This window comes from Barbus barbus (assembly GCF_936440315.1).
Source record: "Barbus barbus genome assembly, chromosome: 25".
Taxonomy (NCBI): Eukaryota; Metazoa; Chordata; class Actinopteri; order Cypriniformes; family Cyprinidae; genus Barbus; species Barbus barbus.
The window spans coordinates 14,720,370-14,738,039 of record NC_136753.1 but is presented as its reverse complement, the minus strand read 5'-3'; the positions used below and the strand labels follow the sequence as shown (position 1 = coordinate 14,738,039).

The 17,670-nt window shown below is 37.7% G+C and overlaps 1 protein-coding gene across 1 annotated transcript; it reads right to left on the bottom strand.

Annotated features, from left to right (window-relative positions):
* Positions 1 to 471: 471 nt before the first annotated feature.
* LOC306845271 (bcl-2-related ovarian killer protein homolog A) lies at positions 472 to 14,951 on the bottom strand. The gene is made up of 5 exons (XM_079377979.1): positions 14,726 to 14,951; positions 14,278 to 14,610; positions 12,512 to 12,640; positions 9,526 to 9,689; positions 472 to 2,323 (listed from the first exon to the last, which is right to left on the bottom strand). The coding sequence occupies exons 2-5, from the start codon at positions 14,498 to 14,500 to the stop codon at positions 2,198 to 2,200; spliced, it is 642 nt and encodes a 213-aa protein (XP_079234105.1). The 5' UTR covers positions 14,501 to 14,610; positions 14,726 to 14,951; the 3' UTR covers positions 472 to 2,197.
* Positions 14,952 to 17,670: the final 2,719 nt, after the last annotated feature.

Here is a 17,670-nt window from a genome sequence, read left to right as displayed (position 1 = left end):
CGGGACATGTTGTTCTCTGGGAAGTGGATGTAAACAAGCTAGAATCCTACAATAAATCTAGAGGAATGTACTGCTACGTAAATGGACTTAATGCATATTGGCATTTCTGATTAGAAATGTTTCGTGTCCAAGATATTTACAATCAAACGTTAGGAACGGCGTGAACAGCTGTAATGGTGTGTGCTCTGTCTAAATTTGCTAACTGATCTCTGACGTTGTAGCGTAAAAAGTATAGTCAACTAATTACACCTGCAAGGTTAAAATCCCAGTCCGTGCTCTTGTCTTTAACTAAACTGTTTATAATATCATTTTAACCCAAATTGAACAGATTGGGCGATCCACCTTTGATTATTTAACTCAGTATTATAATCATCTGACTGCAAGTGCAGCAGAAATGATGTGACTGAACGCGGACTTCATCCCTCGTGCTCCAATATAATTGATAACAGATTAAGGGTAATAATTCTTCTTGGGAAGTTTATCTGAAGTAAAATAAAATAAAGCTGAAGTAATGTCTATAAAATATGTTATGGATCATTTAATTGTACGTTCTTTGAAAATAAAAAAAAACAACAATATACATACAGTAACAGATAACAATGACAAACATTTATATAAAAAAGAAGGGGAATTAAATACATTGCAAATTCAGTCTAATGAACACATATCACGTGATATCTATATTTTTATAACTCAAGAACAATTTAAAGTAATCAATCGCTTAATTTGAAAAACAACACTATTCTTTGCGCTTTGTCTTTTGAGATAACTTTAAAGCAATAGGCATCGGTAGTTCCATTTAAAACCACTAACTTAGGTGTCTATGAGTTATCGCAAATCGGAAATAATCACCCAGAGAGTTGAATTATAGTTAGTCAAGTTGACTGTATTAGCCATATCAGAAAATATGCAGGATCATATTCCGAAATATTTGCACTAACATTTATCTTAATGAACACAGAATAACATATTCTTTCATGTCTGCCAATAACTACGGTCGTATGTAAAACGCTCATTTGCATTACTATGCTTTGTTTATAGGCCTACTCAATAAGCCAGTCATTACTCATTTCTGTTGTTCTCAAAGTCCGAGTTTCTTTGTCTGGTTCAGGGTAATTGAAACCACATGTTAAGTGTGATCACCATAGTAACAATATCTCCAACTATGCTATCTGATCTAAACTGCATCCTCCCACTGGCTTTCCACCAATTACACTGATGTGTAGAATTATCAGCATGAAGGCTTTATTATTATGTTAATGGTTTTTCCAACCCGGAGTAAAGCAGAGTAAATACATAAAAAAAATGTATTTTGCGTACATTCAGTGTAGCATACACAACGTGTAGTTTTCAACAATTATTATTATTAACTATACAAGAGAACAAAATAATGAATCAAACAATTATAAAACACCCAGTTTTAAGTTATACTGACGGCTCCATGATATCCTAGTTGTTCAAGGTGGCACCAACAACACCAAATCTAAGATTTGGGGAAAATATTACACAGAAAAAAAATAATAAATTACAAAGAAGAGAGAGACACAACACTATGAAGAACTAATTGACAGGTTCTAACTTGAAGAATGGCATTAACTATATCTATTTTTCATTATTAGTCAACCAAAATCTACTCTGTTTTCACTCTTCCACAGTCATTTGCATACAGTAGTGTGGAGTTTTTACTTGGGAAATAATCCTGATATTGATCTCCATTTCACACAGATCTGTTTTCTCATGAACTCCTGTTCATTTTTCATACTGCATTGTGGATATCTGCATTTTGAGATCATCAAAACCACTTGAGACAGTGAAAAAATAATATCACAGCAACTTTCTGATTAGACAACACTGGTCCAAGTACATGAAATTGTATTTCACACGCAAACACAAAGGTCACAATAGCTTCCTCTCAGCTGTGTCCCGCCGGCCATGGTATTTTGCATATCAACATTAGGTTCAATAAAACTGGTAACGGCAAGGAATGCCTAGAGTGCAAGATGCCAGGTTAAACACATAACAAAGCCTTAAAGATAACGGTTCATCTTGGAGAGCAAGAATATCCTTTAAAGGAAAAGTGCAAACTTTGTGCAAGTGTAAACACATCAAGAGCAGTGAAAGGCTTAAGCAGTGACTAGAAACCCTTTCTGACAGTTTTGGAAGAGTCCAGCTGTCCGCCACTTGTTTGTCCTGCTCTTTATTTTTCTCTCAGCAGGTAGAAGACCACAGCCTTGAGGTAGTGACCGCAGGCACAGGCAGCTGCCACCAGCCAATGAGAACGGAAACTGGGATCTGTATTGACTACACACTTTGTGATGTCCGCCTGTAAGAGAACAAAGAAAATATTTAAATATCAAATCAACATACTCAGTAGTGCTGAAAAAACACTATTAAAATGCAACATTCAGATGTGGAGTTCGGCGTTTAAATTTCTTTTACCATTTTTTCTGAGTTCATCTGGCAATAACAAAAGGAAAAGGAACTGCAGTTTGCACTGAATGTACCTTTTAGGCCAAAGCCAACACTGAGTAGTCTAAACATGATACATTTCAGCATGCAGCAATACCAGGTTGGCCAAATGTTATAAAAGTTCCAAATTAGCTCAATACACATTCAAATGATTAAAGTTCAGTTTATTTGGATTTGGCAAACTTTACCCACACAAAAGAGAATAGTATGCTCACCAGGGCTGCATTTATTTGATCAAAAACACAGTAAATACAGAATTATTGTGAAAATATTAATTTCTTACTTAAAGAAATATTATTTCTAACGTAATTGTTTTTAATTAAAATATTATTTAAAATTGTATTTATTTCTGTGATGGAAAAGCTGATTTTTCAGCAGCCTTTATTCCAGTTGTCAGTGTTACATGACCTTTCCGAAATCACTATAAGAAGCTGATTTGGTGCTCTAGAAACATTTCTAAACCAAGCTATTTTTTTCCAGAATTTTTGATAAATAGAAAGATTTATCTGAAATGTATTTTTGTGACATGTTATAATGTCAAGTTTACATGTTTTAATGTCACTTTAATAGTTTATTGAATCTTTGTTAAAGTATCAATTAAAAACAAATCTTAGTTCTTCTGGCCAAACAGAAGCTGTAACATTTAAGATGTGAAAGAGAAATTCAAATCCAAATCAAGAGACGATTCAAGATGAAGGCACAGGAGATTACCTTAATTAGGAATTGTTATTAAAAAAAAAAAAAATTACTCAGTGGTATTTTTGTGTATCTGTGTGTGTGTGTGTGAATAGGCCCTTCATTCAGCTCCCAGGGCAATCCCACAGAGCAAAACACACAGAATGGCACGTAGACACGACTACCCACATACTCACATCAACAACATGGAAAATACCATCTACCAGTCTCTGCTTTATACTATACAGACTTTAGTTTAGTGCTCCTGATGATAAAGTCCTTGTTTTCAGGTTGAGTTCAGTCTGTTGGTGTGCCCATTTTGTACTAAAACCGCAGTTGCAAAATCAGGACACCCCCAAGAGGATAACACCTTGAAAAATTATTTGAATGATTTTGCCTGAAGCAACCATTACGACTTTCACTAACCTAATTAAGTGAAATTACTAATTGTGTTCTTTGTGCTTTCACTTCTAAATGAGTGACAGAACATCAAGCTTGTTGACCTAGATAATCAAACCTAGATAACAGTGTTCTAATTAACTATGAGATACTCCTAAGAATTATTTCTTATATTACTAATTATTCAACATCTTATTACTCACATTAAGAAACTTGAACTTGAAAAATGTAATTATTCCTGTGATGGCAAAGCTGTATTTTGTGTCACATGATCCTTCAGAATTAATTCTATATAAAATGATTTGGTGCTCAAGAAACATTTCTTATTGTTATAAATGTTGAAAATTTATTTGCTGCTTAATATTTTTGTGAAAACTGATACACCAAAATTGGTATTGCAATTGCTTAAAAAAAGAAAGCGGCAAAAATTGGTTTCAATACTGATAATAAGAACCATTTTTAATAATTGAGTACCAAATCATCATATTAGAATGATTTCTGAAGCATCATGTGATACTGAAGACTGGAGTAATAGCTTTGGAGCAATGGAGTAATTAAGCTTTGCCAACACAGGAATAAATTACATTTTAAAATATATTAAAATAGAAAACAGTTATTTAAATTGTAATAATATTTCACAATATTACTGTAATTTTAATCAAATAACTGCAGACTTGATAAGAATAACAGACATCTTAAAAAAATAAATAAATAAAAAATCGGTAACAATTTATTTTAAGGTGTCATAATACAGAGTAATTACCTAGTCAAGTACTTAGTAGTACCTGTTGTACTTACATTAAACAAAATGTACTTACCGTTAGGGCTGCACGATTATGACAAAAATCATATTTGTTGATTATTCCCTTTAGATTGTAATTGCGATTATTAATAACGATTATTTTGAACAGATTTATGCCATTGTTTGAAGCTGCATGCCATATTTTTATATAAAATATATATTAAAAAAAGGCTGAAAACACTTCCTGAACTTTTATTGCTTTTCTATAGCATTGAGCCTCAAATGTCAACTATACATTGGTTTGGTTTCTAATTTAGAAATTCGGTTCGTCTAGGTCTCCCCTGCACGCCGATGACGGCCATGGCTCACGGATCGCTTTCTTTTCAGAGAGTGACTCCGCCCCTCGCACCCTCCCGTTTTCTTCCTCCCAGGGACCTGTGAGGAAAAAACAGCGGGACAGAGGCGAGCTCACGTCGGCACAGATCCTGCGTGCCTCACTCTCGCCACACAGAGAGGTTTCTCCCGTCCTTTCTTCCCGACCTGATCAGCGTTCCTCTGCAAGCGCGAGCGATCTGGTCTCGTTCAGGGGAAGTGACGAAGAGCTGGCCGATGACAGCATGTGACAGCTGTCAGGCTCGGTAGCTGACTCCGCCCCCCTGCATTCGTCCGTGCCCAGCGCCGCCAAAGCTGGGATGGATGCCGAACTTTTCCATGTCCTCTCAAAGGCGGTTGAAGAGCTGGGATTGGAGTGGTCTCCACCAGAGGAGCCTTCTCGCAGCCGTCTCGCCAAGTGGTTCCGGCCGGGACGCCGTCAGGCCCCTCGTCAGCGACCCTCGCCGTTCTTTCCTGAAGTTCACGATGATCTTGGTGCTCCCCCTACTCTGCTCGCCTCTGTACTTCTGCTTTATCCGCCCTCACTACAATTGACAGCGCTAAAGAAAAGGGGTATGAGAAGATGCCTCAACTAGATGAGTCAGTGGCTGCACACCTCTGCCCACCCACTGCCATCGGCTGGAAGGCAAAGGCCACCCACCCGTTCAAGTCATGCAGGATCACTTCAGCACTCGCTGGACGCTCCTATACTTCAGCTGGACAGGTGGCTTTGGCGCTACATTCAATGGCAGTTCTACAGGTCTATCGGGCCAAACTCCTCTCTGCCATGGACGAGTCTGAGCCTGATCCTGCGACTCTCAGGGAGCTGAGAAGTGCAACAGACCTGGCTCTGCGCGCCACCAAGACCACCGCCCAGGCGATAGGAAGGTCTATGGCCAGCCTGGTGGTGCTCGAGCGCCACCTGTGGCTCATGCTGACAGAAATCAAGGACGCAGACAAGGTCCCCTTCCTTGATGCCCCGATTTCCCCCAACAGCCTCTTTGGACCTGCGGTGGAAGGATTTACTGAGCGCTTCACAGAGGCGCAGAAGGCATCACAGGCCATGTGACACTTCCTGCCCAAGCACTCCAGCTCCGCAACTGCTCCTAGTCGCCCTAAACCTGCGCTGACTCAGCAGCCCACGAAGCCTGCACCTGCCGCTCCCGCCCATCAGCCTGCCAAGACTCAGCAGACGTGAGGGCGCTCCCGCTCGTCCAGACGCCACCCCTTTCCGAAGCGCCAGGGCCCCCGACCCAGGATAGTGTTGGACCCTGCGCCTCTGGCGTCTTCCTGATCTGCAGGGCAGCTGCAGCAGACCGCCCACCAAACAGCCTCTCTTAAACCTCTTCTCACCCCGTTCATTTCCGGGTGCAGAGGGAATTGTTTTTGTTGCAAATACAGGGCCCGTACAAGCAACCAAGCAAAAATAAAACACAAACATACAAGAGTAGATTTCCTCTTCCATCCCTCACGAGTGCCTTGCCTCCATGCAGTCTGTCACTCGAGTTTATCCAACCCCTTGCCACGCGGGCCGAGGCCTGGCAGGCCATCCCCAGAGTGTCAGAATGGGTTATGGGGATAATAAAACGAGGTTATTCACTCCAATTTGCTCTAAGACCCCCACGTTTCAGTGGCGTGGTCTCGACCTCGGTGCAGGGCGAGAACGCTCACGTTCTACACTCAGAGGTGATGATGCTGTTGGAAAAAGGAGCCATAGAAAAGGTTCCTCCAGCTCAGAGCGAGTTAGACTTTTACAGCCGTTACTTCCTCGTCCCCAAAAAGGATGGAGGCCTCCGGCCCATCCTCGATCTCAGACACCTGAATCACGCCCTCATGAGGAGGTCGTTCAGCATGATCACGATGAAGCGGATCCTCTCGCAGATTCGCGCAGGGTACTGGTTCTGTTCTCTGGACCTGAAAGACGCATACTTTCACATCCAGATATCCCTCCATCACAGATGATTCTTGAGATTCGCCTTCGAGGGAGTGGCTTATCAGTACACGGTCCTTCCCTTTTGACTGTCTCTGGCCCCCTGCACTTTTACGAAGTGCATGGACGCGGCTCTTTCCCCTCTAAGACAGATGGGAATCCGCATTCTCAACTACCTCGATGACTGGCTCATTCTGGCCCAGTCAGAGGTGCAGCTACTTTCACACAGGACCCTCCTCCTCAGCCATTTAGAGCACCTGGGGCTCTGGGTCAACGAGTATCTCAGGAAACCGAGGTTACGACAGTAACTGAGTACGTTTTGTCTCTTAGAAATGTACATTAGAACAGGAGCTTGAGTTCAGAGTAGCAGGAGCTTGAGTTGGAATGCAGATGTACATTTAACAGCACCATTGTGAAAACTGTAACAGCCTCATCTTTTATACATAACCAAAAGTACAGCACCTCATTACCATGGTAAAAACGTAGCCTAACTATAGGCCTATGGTTTCAATGGTGTTTGCATTGAAAAACAGCAGACATTCAGTCAATAACAAATCTACATCAACTGATAGAATAATTAACAAAATCATGTAATTATATTCCATTACTTCTTTAACATATTTAGTATATTAATAATATAATAATACTCAATATGAATATCCTACTTTTCTGCCACAGTACCATTGTTACCGTTAGTGTTACTACAGTAAAACTATGGTAAATGTGGGTGATTTGTGGATTGAAACGTCTTCTAACTGGATCGTTGTTGCACTGTTTCTGCATCAGTGTTGATGAGAATAACAGCTCCTATTTATTTGGCATTAAACTAGTTTAAATTAAAGAGAGAACTCTGCGCTGAACTCGAGTGCTTCTTACTGTATTTCACAGCGTTGTTTAGTGCATGATCCCGACTGGTCACTGTAATAAATGCATACGCTCTATGCTCGCACTGCGCTGTTTTCTTTTGAGGCCAGCTGATAAAAGATCAGTGTGGCGTGCAGTTCAAACGAGTACCGTTATTTTGTTCCGCTTTTGACACGTTTGGCGTTTATATCTATCATGCACAACAGAGTGACAACGACTATCACTTAGACACAAAGTCTTTTATCTAGTGTGTTTGGGTTTGTTAAACCTCGCGCTGCAAACACCTCTTAAGCACACAGAATAATGCAAGTGGGCATTTATGTAATCGTGGCATCCATAATCGTAATCACGATTAAAAATTTGATTAATTGTGCAGCCCTACTTACTGTGTAACTAAGTTATGGAACAGCCTGTAATTACAGTTTGTATTTATGTAGATGCGTGTTACACAGCTACTTATGTAACCAAAAGATTGTTACATTTGTGTTACAGACTTTATACAACGTAATTATAAATATAAGTACACAGACAAAAGCTACTTAAAGTGCATCAAGATTGTACTTCATCTATACTGTACACCTTATCCAGCTGCACCTTAGTTTGATTTAACCCACCAGTACACAGCATAAATACATGTAACACCTTTCTAATTACATTAAAATTACAGAATATTACACAGGCATAACCTATTTAAAATAAAGCGTATCAAGATTGTACTTAAGTGTACAAGTAGCTGTGTAACAGACTCAGTCTGTTACATGTGTAACAGTAGCTGCCTATTACATCTACAAAATTACAAACTGTAATTACAGGCGGTTCCATAATTTAGTTACATGTAAGTACATTTTGTTTCATGTAAGTACAACAGCTTCTACTAAGTACTTGACTAGGTAATTACTAAAATCTTATTCCGGTAACTTATAAGCATTATTATATGGCATTTAAATATAATATATTCATTTATTTACCCCAGAAATGTTTTCATATGCGCCAAAACTATTGATTGATTGATTGATCTCAAAAGGTTATAATCTACAAAGTCACAAAAGCAGGAGTAGAAAACTTTGAGGAAAGTTGTTAGGTATAGTAGTTGCATATGGGCCCACTGTAAATGCAGGCAGCTTGTGGTGACTCTTGCACAGTGCAATGTTGAATCTGCCTAAACAGAGTCAGTCTAATGAGCACAGACACCGCAGACATGCCCTGCCAAAACAGCCACACATACCAGCACAGCTCTTCATTCAACAGGATCGCTGAACTATGCTCTCTTTCTGAGAGATTGATCAGATTCCCACCCATAAACTACATGAACACGCTCTGTCTAAATACTGGACAAAGATGGAAAGGCAGAAGTCTGTCTTCTTTCTGTGCCTTAGCGCTGATCCATAAACGCACAGCACAATGGTACTTCCAGTTAAAACTTAAAAAAAAAAGTGTCAACCAAAACTGCAGATTCTGTCATTTAGTCAGCCTCATGTTGTTCTAAACCTGTATGACAATCTGTCTTCTGCTGAACACAAAAGAAGGTATTGGCAACCAGTTTTGATGACCACTCACTTTCATTTTATGGACACAAAAAGTGAGACATTTCTTAATTTCAACAGCCATTACTCCAGTCTTCAGTGTCACATGATCCTTCAGAAATAATTTTTATATGATCATTTGACAAAGTACATTTAAAACAAATACTAATAATTTCCTATTTTTTTCCTAAAATAAATATTCCACAAAAAAAAAAAAAAACACTGCAACAATATTACAGTAATACTACATCTGAATTCAATCCATTCAATACCTGATATACAATATTGTGCCATTTGTGTTTATAAGACAGACCAAGTCCACAGCATGATACGAGAAACGTGAAAGCAGTGACAGTTTTTGTTAACACGAATGAGAGGTCCGCTAAACATAAGCTACATACAACGGACAATGGCGAATATTAGGAAATCGACTGCTTATTGCTATGACTGACCAATCAGAATCAAGTATTATGTATGTTTGGGCCAGGAGCATGATAAAAGCATACTTTTTTGTTAATGAATAGTACTGAATTAATGGATTTATTGCTTACCCAGCCTCCACTCATCTTTAACCATGACACAAGGCTTTTGCGAACAAACTCGCCCATGCAGTCGACAATAGTGTGCACCATCGCTGGATGCCCGTGCCGAACACAGTCCACAGCCAAAGCTCCAGCCACAGCATACAGAGACACAATCTTCCCCCATGTTACACCTGTAGAGAGACAGATATAATCCAAATGAAAATCTGTCCTTGTTCACATATGTTTATTCTAGTGCTGTCTATCGCGATTAATCGCATCCAAAATAAAAGTTTTTGTTTACATAATATATATGTGTGTACTGTGTATATTTATTATGTATATATAAAGACGCACACATACAGCATATATTTTGAAAATATTTTAATGTATTTACATATATATATATATTCATATTCACAAATATATACATGCATGTGTGTGCATTTATATATACATAATAAATATACACAGTACACACATATATATTATGTAAACAAAAACTTTTATTTTGGATGCAATTAATCGTTTCAAAGCACTAGTTTATTCATAACACATTTAAAATGCTACATTGCAAGATCATGTAATCTCTCGTGTTCCTTGATTTAACTGATTTAAATATTGTTTGACACAGGCAAAGAGGTAAAGCATTCCAGCTAACGTATATCAAGCATAATTAAATCATTTATTTCCACTGACAGTATATACTGTACAGTGTGTGTGTGTGTACTGGTGGAAGTGTGCATGAAAATCATAACCAGTTGAGTCATGAAAATTCCTGATAATCCCTCCCTATTTTTTGCTAAACATTATTATTGTTATATAACTGCCAGGCAGGCCATCAGCCAGAAAGACACAAGCAACATTTTATTTTTTTTAGCAGAACAAATTCATGTTTGACTTGTGACGACAATCTCAATATACAGTATATGTGATTCAATGTGGATTGTTCAGTGCATTTAACAGCGTAATGACTTCAATAGTAGTTGAAAAGGTACAAATGCTTTGCTTTCCCTCCATCATAAATGCATTAGGGTCATGGGTATGAATTTAATGAAAAGGCTCCCTGTACGATCATGTTTCGTTAAGCAAGTGGGCATTATGATTTATTAGAGCTAATGTGATAAATGGACTCCTAGATACACTAACTTTTAAACTTTTCAACCTGGAATGAAACAAAACATAATAAAGCTGCAAACTCCCATCTGGAAACATCAAATGGCCAGACATAAACACATCAACCCAGGAACCTAATCTGAGACTAGCAAAGGCAGGAAACACAAAGGCAAAAGGAAACCATATTGAGGCATATGAGAGATAAAAGCTAGTTTGAAGCTCAAGATAAAAAGAAACATTCCCTCCCTCTGTCTCTTGTAAGAACGTAACGTCAAGTATACAATTCAGAGGGAATATTTTACAGTTTACAGCAAAGTGTTTCAAATACAATGAAGACATGGATTAAATAAATTTAGATGCACATTGGCACTCAAAATACTGGTCTATTACCTTCCTTTTGTGCAATAATACAACCATCTGTCTATGCAGAAGCACTGTCTTTGCCAAAAAAACAAACAAAAAAAGCATTTTCCTGCATGCAGTTAGGATCTTTCATCTCTGTAGTGAATATTAGATTTAACGTTAAATAGAAAACACATTGAACTAAGAAATCTTGCAAGTGTTAAAGAGTCTAACCTGTGACCCCATTTAAAAAAAGCTTTTGAAAAAACAAAAACATTTAATTAAATAAATAAATAATAGAAAGATCCGTCATTTGACAAATCTACTCACACACCTCAAAGTTAGCATTTTCCCATTGGATTTTTCCATTCTAGACGAAAGACAAAATGTAGGCCTAATTTTGTAAATTGCTTTAATGGTTTTGATTTAATCGAGTTTAAAAGATCTGCTGAAATGTTTCCTCTTGACAGAATCAGCTATAAAATTTAAGTAGATTACGTTTTAGTACACCAATGCATTAGAAAAACACCATTTCTACAGTTTATATTCCTAAGCCAAAGTAAAACGTGGAATCATTTTGATTTATTTTCAAAATGCTATGCATAACATCTTTTTTATGCATAAAATTGCACCATTATTTATTTTAAATGATCTTAGAAATAGTCACAGTAAAACTGAACAGAAATGATCACTGAAATAACTAATTAAAAAAGCAAAGGGGCATATACATATTTTTCAATATATTTTATAAATAATTTTAAAATATGTATTACAATATATAAAGCATAGTGTGAAAACATCAAAATAAACCATTTCTAAAAAAAAAAAAAAAAAACTAGTTCAGCTGCACTGCTTCAGGACAGGTATGTGTACAGACAGGAGGTACAAGGCTGTCACCGGGTCCATCAAGGTATCTTTGTTGTCCTGCTTTGACTGACATGAGCAATTATGCTTTAATACTTAAAAAACAAAGAATGTTTTCCTGCACATTTGAGGTGAACATGCTACAGCACATCTTAAGAGCTGCTCAGGTTGAAAAACAGACCACGATTTACTAAACTCTAAATCTAGGACTTCCATGGTGCCCAGACACTGTTTAAGAAAAATATTTTATGGTGCTGAGAGTTCTCTGGTCAAGCGCAGCACAGTTTCTCTGTGTGTATATATAAATGTCAGAATGGATTCATTTTTATCCTCTCTCTGTATAAGCCACTAAAAGGGATAGTTAAGCCAAAAACTAATTTACTCACCCTCATGTTATTCCAAACCTGTATAACTTTATTCTATAGAACATAAAAGAAAATATTTTAGCAAATGTTTCAGTTTATTCTCCATTCATTGGAAGTCAATGGCAACCAATACTGTTTAGCTACCAACATTTGTCAAAATATCTTATTTTGTGCTCTCACGGGTATGAAACACCATGACAGAATGTTCATTTTTTTGGTGTACTATGATTTTAAGGAACTGTGGACAACATCTCTGAAACCAGATGCACTTACCAGTTTACTTAGAGTTTTCTGTACGAAATGTATTTTAAGACAAAACATTGACCAACCTGTAGAGAAGATTTCTGCAGCAACGGCCAAAAAGGCATCAGAGACTATACTCTCAGATGCAATTGTGATGTTGAGCTGTCTTGCTACGTTACGGTACACATTGGGTCGCAGGTACTCCAGTTCATCACCTAGGAGACAGAGAGATAAATGTGTTCTTATTTTTCCTTGGATCAAACGATTGGTTTTCTCATCACAGAAATAAAGACTGTCCAGAGTCGTATTGAATATAACCACTAATCAGAGAAGCTTGACACAACAACATTGCAAAATTACTGTAATCTACCTTAAAGCCTGCTATTAATAGCATTGTTCATATCTTTTCAGCATTCTTTCATATGAGAAGCCAATTATATTGGAATGTCCTGATGATGAAAGGAATAGTTCACCCAAAATGAAGATTTGCAGAAAATTACATTACTTGCTCACCAATGGATCCTCTACAGTGAATGGGTGCCGTCAGAATGAGAGTTCAAACAGCTGATAAAAACATAACACGACCATCAATTCCATCAATTAACATCTTTTGAGGCAAAAAGCTGCTAGTTTAAGAAACAAACCCATCATTAATGCATTTTAACTTTAAACCAAGTGATGTAAAATCTGTTCCAATGAACAGAAACAAACTCATCTACATCTTGTATGGCCTGAGGGTGAGTGAATATCCCTAAATTTTCATTGTTGGATGAACTACTCCTTTAAACAAGTCTTCAGCTATGTCTCACCGACCTGAAACATCCATCTTTGTCAATGATTCAGGCGGGTGAGGTATCTATCCAATAAGTACAGGGCTTTCGGGACAATACAGGGTTAACCTGGTTAAATGTGGGTGGGAAACCCTCAATCATTCTTGTGATAATGATCTGCATGTTTGCATGCTTTGTCCATAAAAAGCAGCTCCCACTGTAACACAGTTGTCTCAAATAAAAAATGTTGTGCTTTTCCCTTTTAGGAGAAAAGTAGTTCTTACAGATGAGAGTCACTCAGATGACAGGCACGTGGCATATGTTTTGGCAACTCGTAGTGTGTCTGATCAACAGATGATGTGAGATTAAACGTTATGGATAGTCATTACATCCAATCTCGTGAAAGGGCTCAGAATGTCCAACGGCATGAAAGGAAAGAAGAAAGGAATGTAGAAGATAGCTCAACATGGTACAAAAGGCAAAGTACTTTACAGTGGCTGAGAAACAGACGAACCTTGTAAGAGTGTTGTAAAATATTATGCAATCACATGGTTTGGCTTTGAGGAAGCTGAGAAGCATGTGTTTATTTTCATTTCTGAAAGTTCACAGAACATTCATGAATGCCCCGTTTTTTCATTTATTTTGGTATGAACCAGACACACAGCGCAGCTCAAGAAAGAATGAAAATTGACAGGAAGTTCTGTGCAGTTTTAGCTTAGTCTTAAAATAAATCCATAATATAACCTCAATATATCAACCCACAATTCAAACAGATACTGTAGATAAGTATACAGTACCTTATTATATGATCTTGTACTCTCTAGCTAGCTCTTCTCTCTCTCTGTGTGTGTGTGCGCGTGTATGTATATATATATATATGTGTGTGTGTGTGTGTGTGTGTGTAAATGATAGATAGATAGATAGATAGATAGATAGATAGATAGATAGATAGATAGATAGATAGATAGATAGATAGATAGATAGATAGATAGATAGATAGATAGATAGATAGATAGATAGACCAGGCAATCCCCACAATCATTAATAATATATGTACACATGTGAAATGTCAGATGTCTTACCCAACCACAGAAGAACTGAAGACACCTCAGCCAGTGTTCCTCCAGATCCATGCTCTGGTTTAGACCATCCGATTCCAGCCCGATGGAGACTGGAGTGAATGTAATCCCTGCACAAGACTTTAGACTGAGACACGAGCTCCTTATCCGTGGGAGAGCGATCAAACACCTCCATGACTTCAGCCGCAAACACCGAGGAGCGGCGCAACATCTCCATGCCCTTCATGAGTGGAGAGCAGTACAATCAGCTGACAACCTCCACTTTTATCGCCGTGTATGGAAGTGTTTCTTCTCCACCCTCTTCTGTTTCCAAAGTCTGATGGCGCCCTGAACGATCTGCATAAAGAAGAAAACTCGGGTGTTTTACTAGGCTATAGAAAAGCCTCGCTCTCACCTTCTGTTGGAATGAACGTGAACCTGATAAAAGAGCAGAGAATCAATGATCAATTACCTTCGCTGTTTCTCGAAAATCATTTAAATCATCAGAAAGTCTCGAATATCGACATTTTTAACGACAGCGAATCGTTCTGTCTGCAGGTTTGTGAGGTGCAGTCTGCGAGATGAAACTGCTGTCAAGAGGCAGTGCTGTCTGTTTGGATGGGCTGCACATAAAGTCTCCTTCTATGGAAAAGCTCTCCGTTAAGGCGGAGATTACCAGCTCTGTTATGGCTTTAATCGTCCTCCCTTCTAGGAGAGCTGGTGTTTAGAAGATTTGATGAATCACAGAACAAACGAAGAAAATAAACATCTATCTATCTATCTATCTATCTATCTATCTATCTATCTATCTATCTATCTATCTATCTATCTATCTATCTATCTATCTATCTATCTATCTATCTATCTATCTATCTATCTATCTATCTATTCTAGGTCAACCTCATTGTTATTTTAAGTATTGAAATTGCAAAATGTTGCCAACCAAACTATAATTTGATACAAAATAATGGACAAAATACAGTAGATGCTTTTGCATATTTTTTTAAACAAGGACAGTTTTGTGTATAAAATGTTTGTAAAAGGTATTTTAAATATGCATACAGTAGTTGTTGAACAAAAAGGGTCATGTTACTCCAGTCCCACCCACCATCTTTGATAGTTGTTTTGCAAGTCTTGACTGTTTTTGCTCTAAGTGTGTCAGTTAGAATTCACTAGAGCCACCCAGCCAGCCGAAACAAGAGCTTTCCCAAAGAAACATATTAAACCAAGATTTGTTTTGACATGTCTAGTAATTCTTTCTAAGCAGGAATATGCAAAACATATCAAGTTTCCCATGTTGAATAACTGATTCTATGATGAAGTATAATAAAAGGGCTTATTCAAGCACAATACAGCAAACTTCCTTAAAAACAGAGACAGAAAAGAACAAAAAGTAGAACAAGATCAACCAGGCAGTTCTGTTCTACACGGGAACATGAGTTGAAAGCTCAAGCGTATCTCGGTGGCACACAATGATACAGTTCCTTTTTTCTGACCACATTTGAGGCTTCCTCTGTATCCCAATTTAAAAACTAAAATATTCTATCTGACTCTAAGGCCTATTAAAAATAGCCTGTGACAGTTTATCTTGTTAAAACACAACTGAATACAGACAGATGGAGGCCAGTGTTAGGCAACTGCTGCTATAGTTTACATTTCATTCACAGACACTGTAGAGACTAGTAATCTTGAGTAAATTGTATCACACCACACCTCTGAGGAATAACGTTTAAGTGTTCTGCAGAAACTCTACAAGCCTCTGCATGCCCATCACATGACTTCTGTTCCTTCTTCATATCTGGCTTTTCATAATCAAAATAGAGATAGGATAACTGGTCATCAGAGATACAAATAAAATCTTGTAAGTTTACAAATATTTTGAACCTTGAAATAAATGAAAATATATTTATCTTGGGTTTGGACAATATTTTTGTACAATACTGCTCCCTACAGGGGAAAAGAGGAAGCTATGCTATAACAACAAAATTATTTCCTTATTTTTACAAGAACATCCATAACAGATTGTGATCTGCAAATATTAGACATTTTTAAAGGGAAAATAAACTGAATCTTTTTTTAAGGTTCTGAGTCTGTTTTCCTGTTCATTTATTTTCAATCAATATAATCTTACTGTGAGGTGAAAACGCCTCCTGTTTGACAGTAAAAGTGGATTCAAGCAGAATTTTGGGCTCCTTTACAACTTCTGACAGAAAAAATATATATATAATGACTTATAAATAAATATATAGTCACACGGAACCAAATAAAAACATTAGAAAAAAACATTTAAATACCTTGATAATTACCTTCAACAAGAAACTTTATTAAGACTACAAAACAAAGCACGAAGGGCACTGTGATGTCTAGCCTACGAAGGCATTTGATCAATTAAGCAACAGTTTATTTGCATCAACATTAAAAGAAAAACACGTGTGAAATGTGATATGAAGCTATTTTACAAAATATAAAACAAAAAGAAACATTTATTTATTTAGTCATTTAGCAGATGCTTTTATCCAAAGCAACTTACAAATGAACAAAAGAGCAACAACGTGCAAGTTCTATTACAAGTCTATTACAACGCAGTACAGATAATTATTATTATTATTATTTATTTTATTTTAATTTTTTTTAAATAAAAAGACATATAGATAAAATAAAATTAGAATAGAGAGTGCTAGAGTTAGAGGGTCAAGTAAAGATGGAACAGAAGAGTTTTTAGCCGTTTCTTGAAGATGGGTAAGGATTCGGCTGCTCGGATTGAGTTGGGTAGGTCGTTACACCAGATGAGAACAGTTAATGAAAAAGTCTGTGAAAGTGTTTTTGCGCGTCTTTGGGATGGCACAATAATGCGTCGTTCACTTGAAGAACGCAAGCTTCTAGAGGGCATATAAATCTGAAGTAATGAATTTAGGTAAAGGGGTGCAGAGCCAGTGGTGGTTCTGTAGGCAAAAATGCCTTGAATTTAATCCGAGCAGCTATTGGTAGCCAGTGCAAATTGATGAACAGAGGCGTGATGTGCGTTCTTTTCGGCTCATTAAAGATTAATCTTGCAGCAGCCTTTTGGATTAATTGTAGAGGTTTAATAGAATTGGCAGGAAGACCTGCCAAGAGAGCATTGCAATAGTCAAGTCTGGACAGAACAAGAGCCTGAACAAGGAGTTGTGTTGCATGTTCCGAGAGAAAGGGCCTGATCTTCCTAATATTGTATAATGCAAATCTGCAGGACCGGGCAGTTTTAACAATGTGGTCTGAGAAATTCAGCTTATCATCAATCACAACTCCAAGGTTTCTGGCTGTTTTTGAAGGAGTTATGGTAGATGAGCCTAACTGGAAGGTGAGATTGTGATGAAGCGATGGGTTAGCTGAAACTACAAGCAGTTCTGTCTTAGCTAGGTTGAGTTGAAGGTGATGGTC

What these genes read in the sequence shown, in the direction of transcription:
- LOC306845271 (XM_079377979.1), bottom strand. Translation starts at nt 14,500, where the DNA reads ATGAAGGGCATGGAGATGTTGCGCCGCTCCTCGGTGTTTGCGGCTGAA. An exon ending in TTCAGTTCTTCTGTGGTTGG is followed by an intron (nt 12,641 to 14,277) that starts GTAAGACATCTG and finishes TCTGTCTCCTAG; the next exon opens with GTGATGAACTGGAGTACCTG. An exon ending in TGCAGAAATCTTCTCTACAG is followed by an intron (nt 9,690 to 12,511) that starts GTTGGTCAATGT and finishes GTCTCTCTACAG; the next exon opens with GTGTAACATGGGGGAAGATT.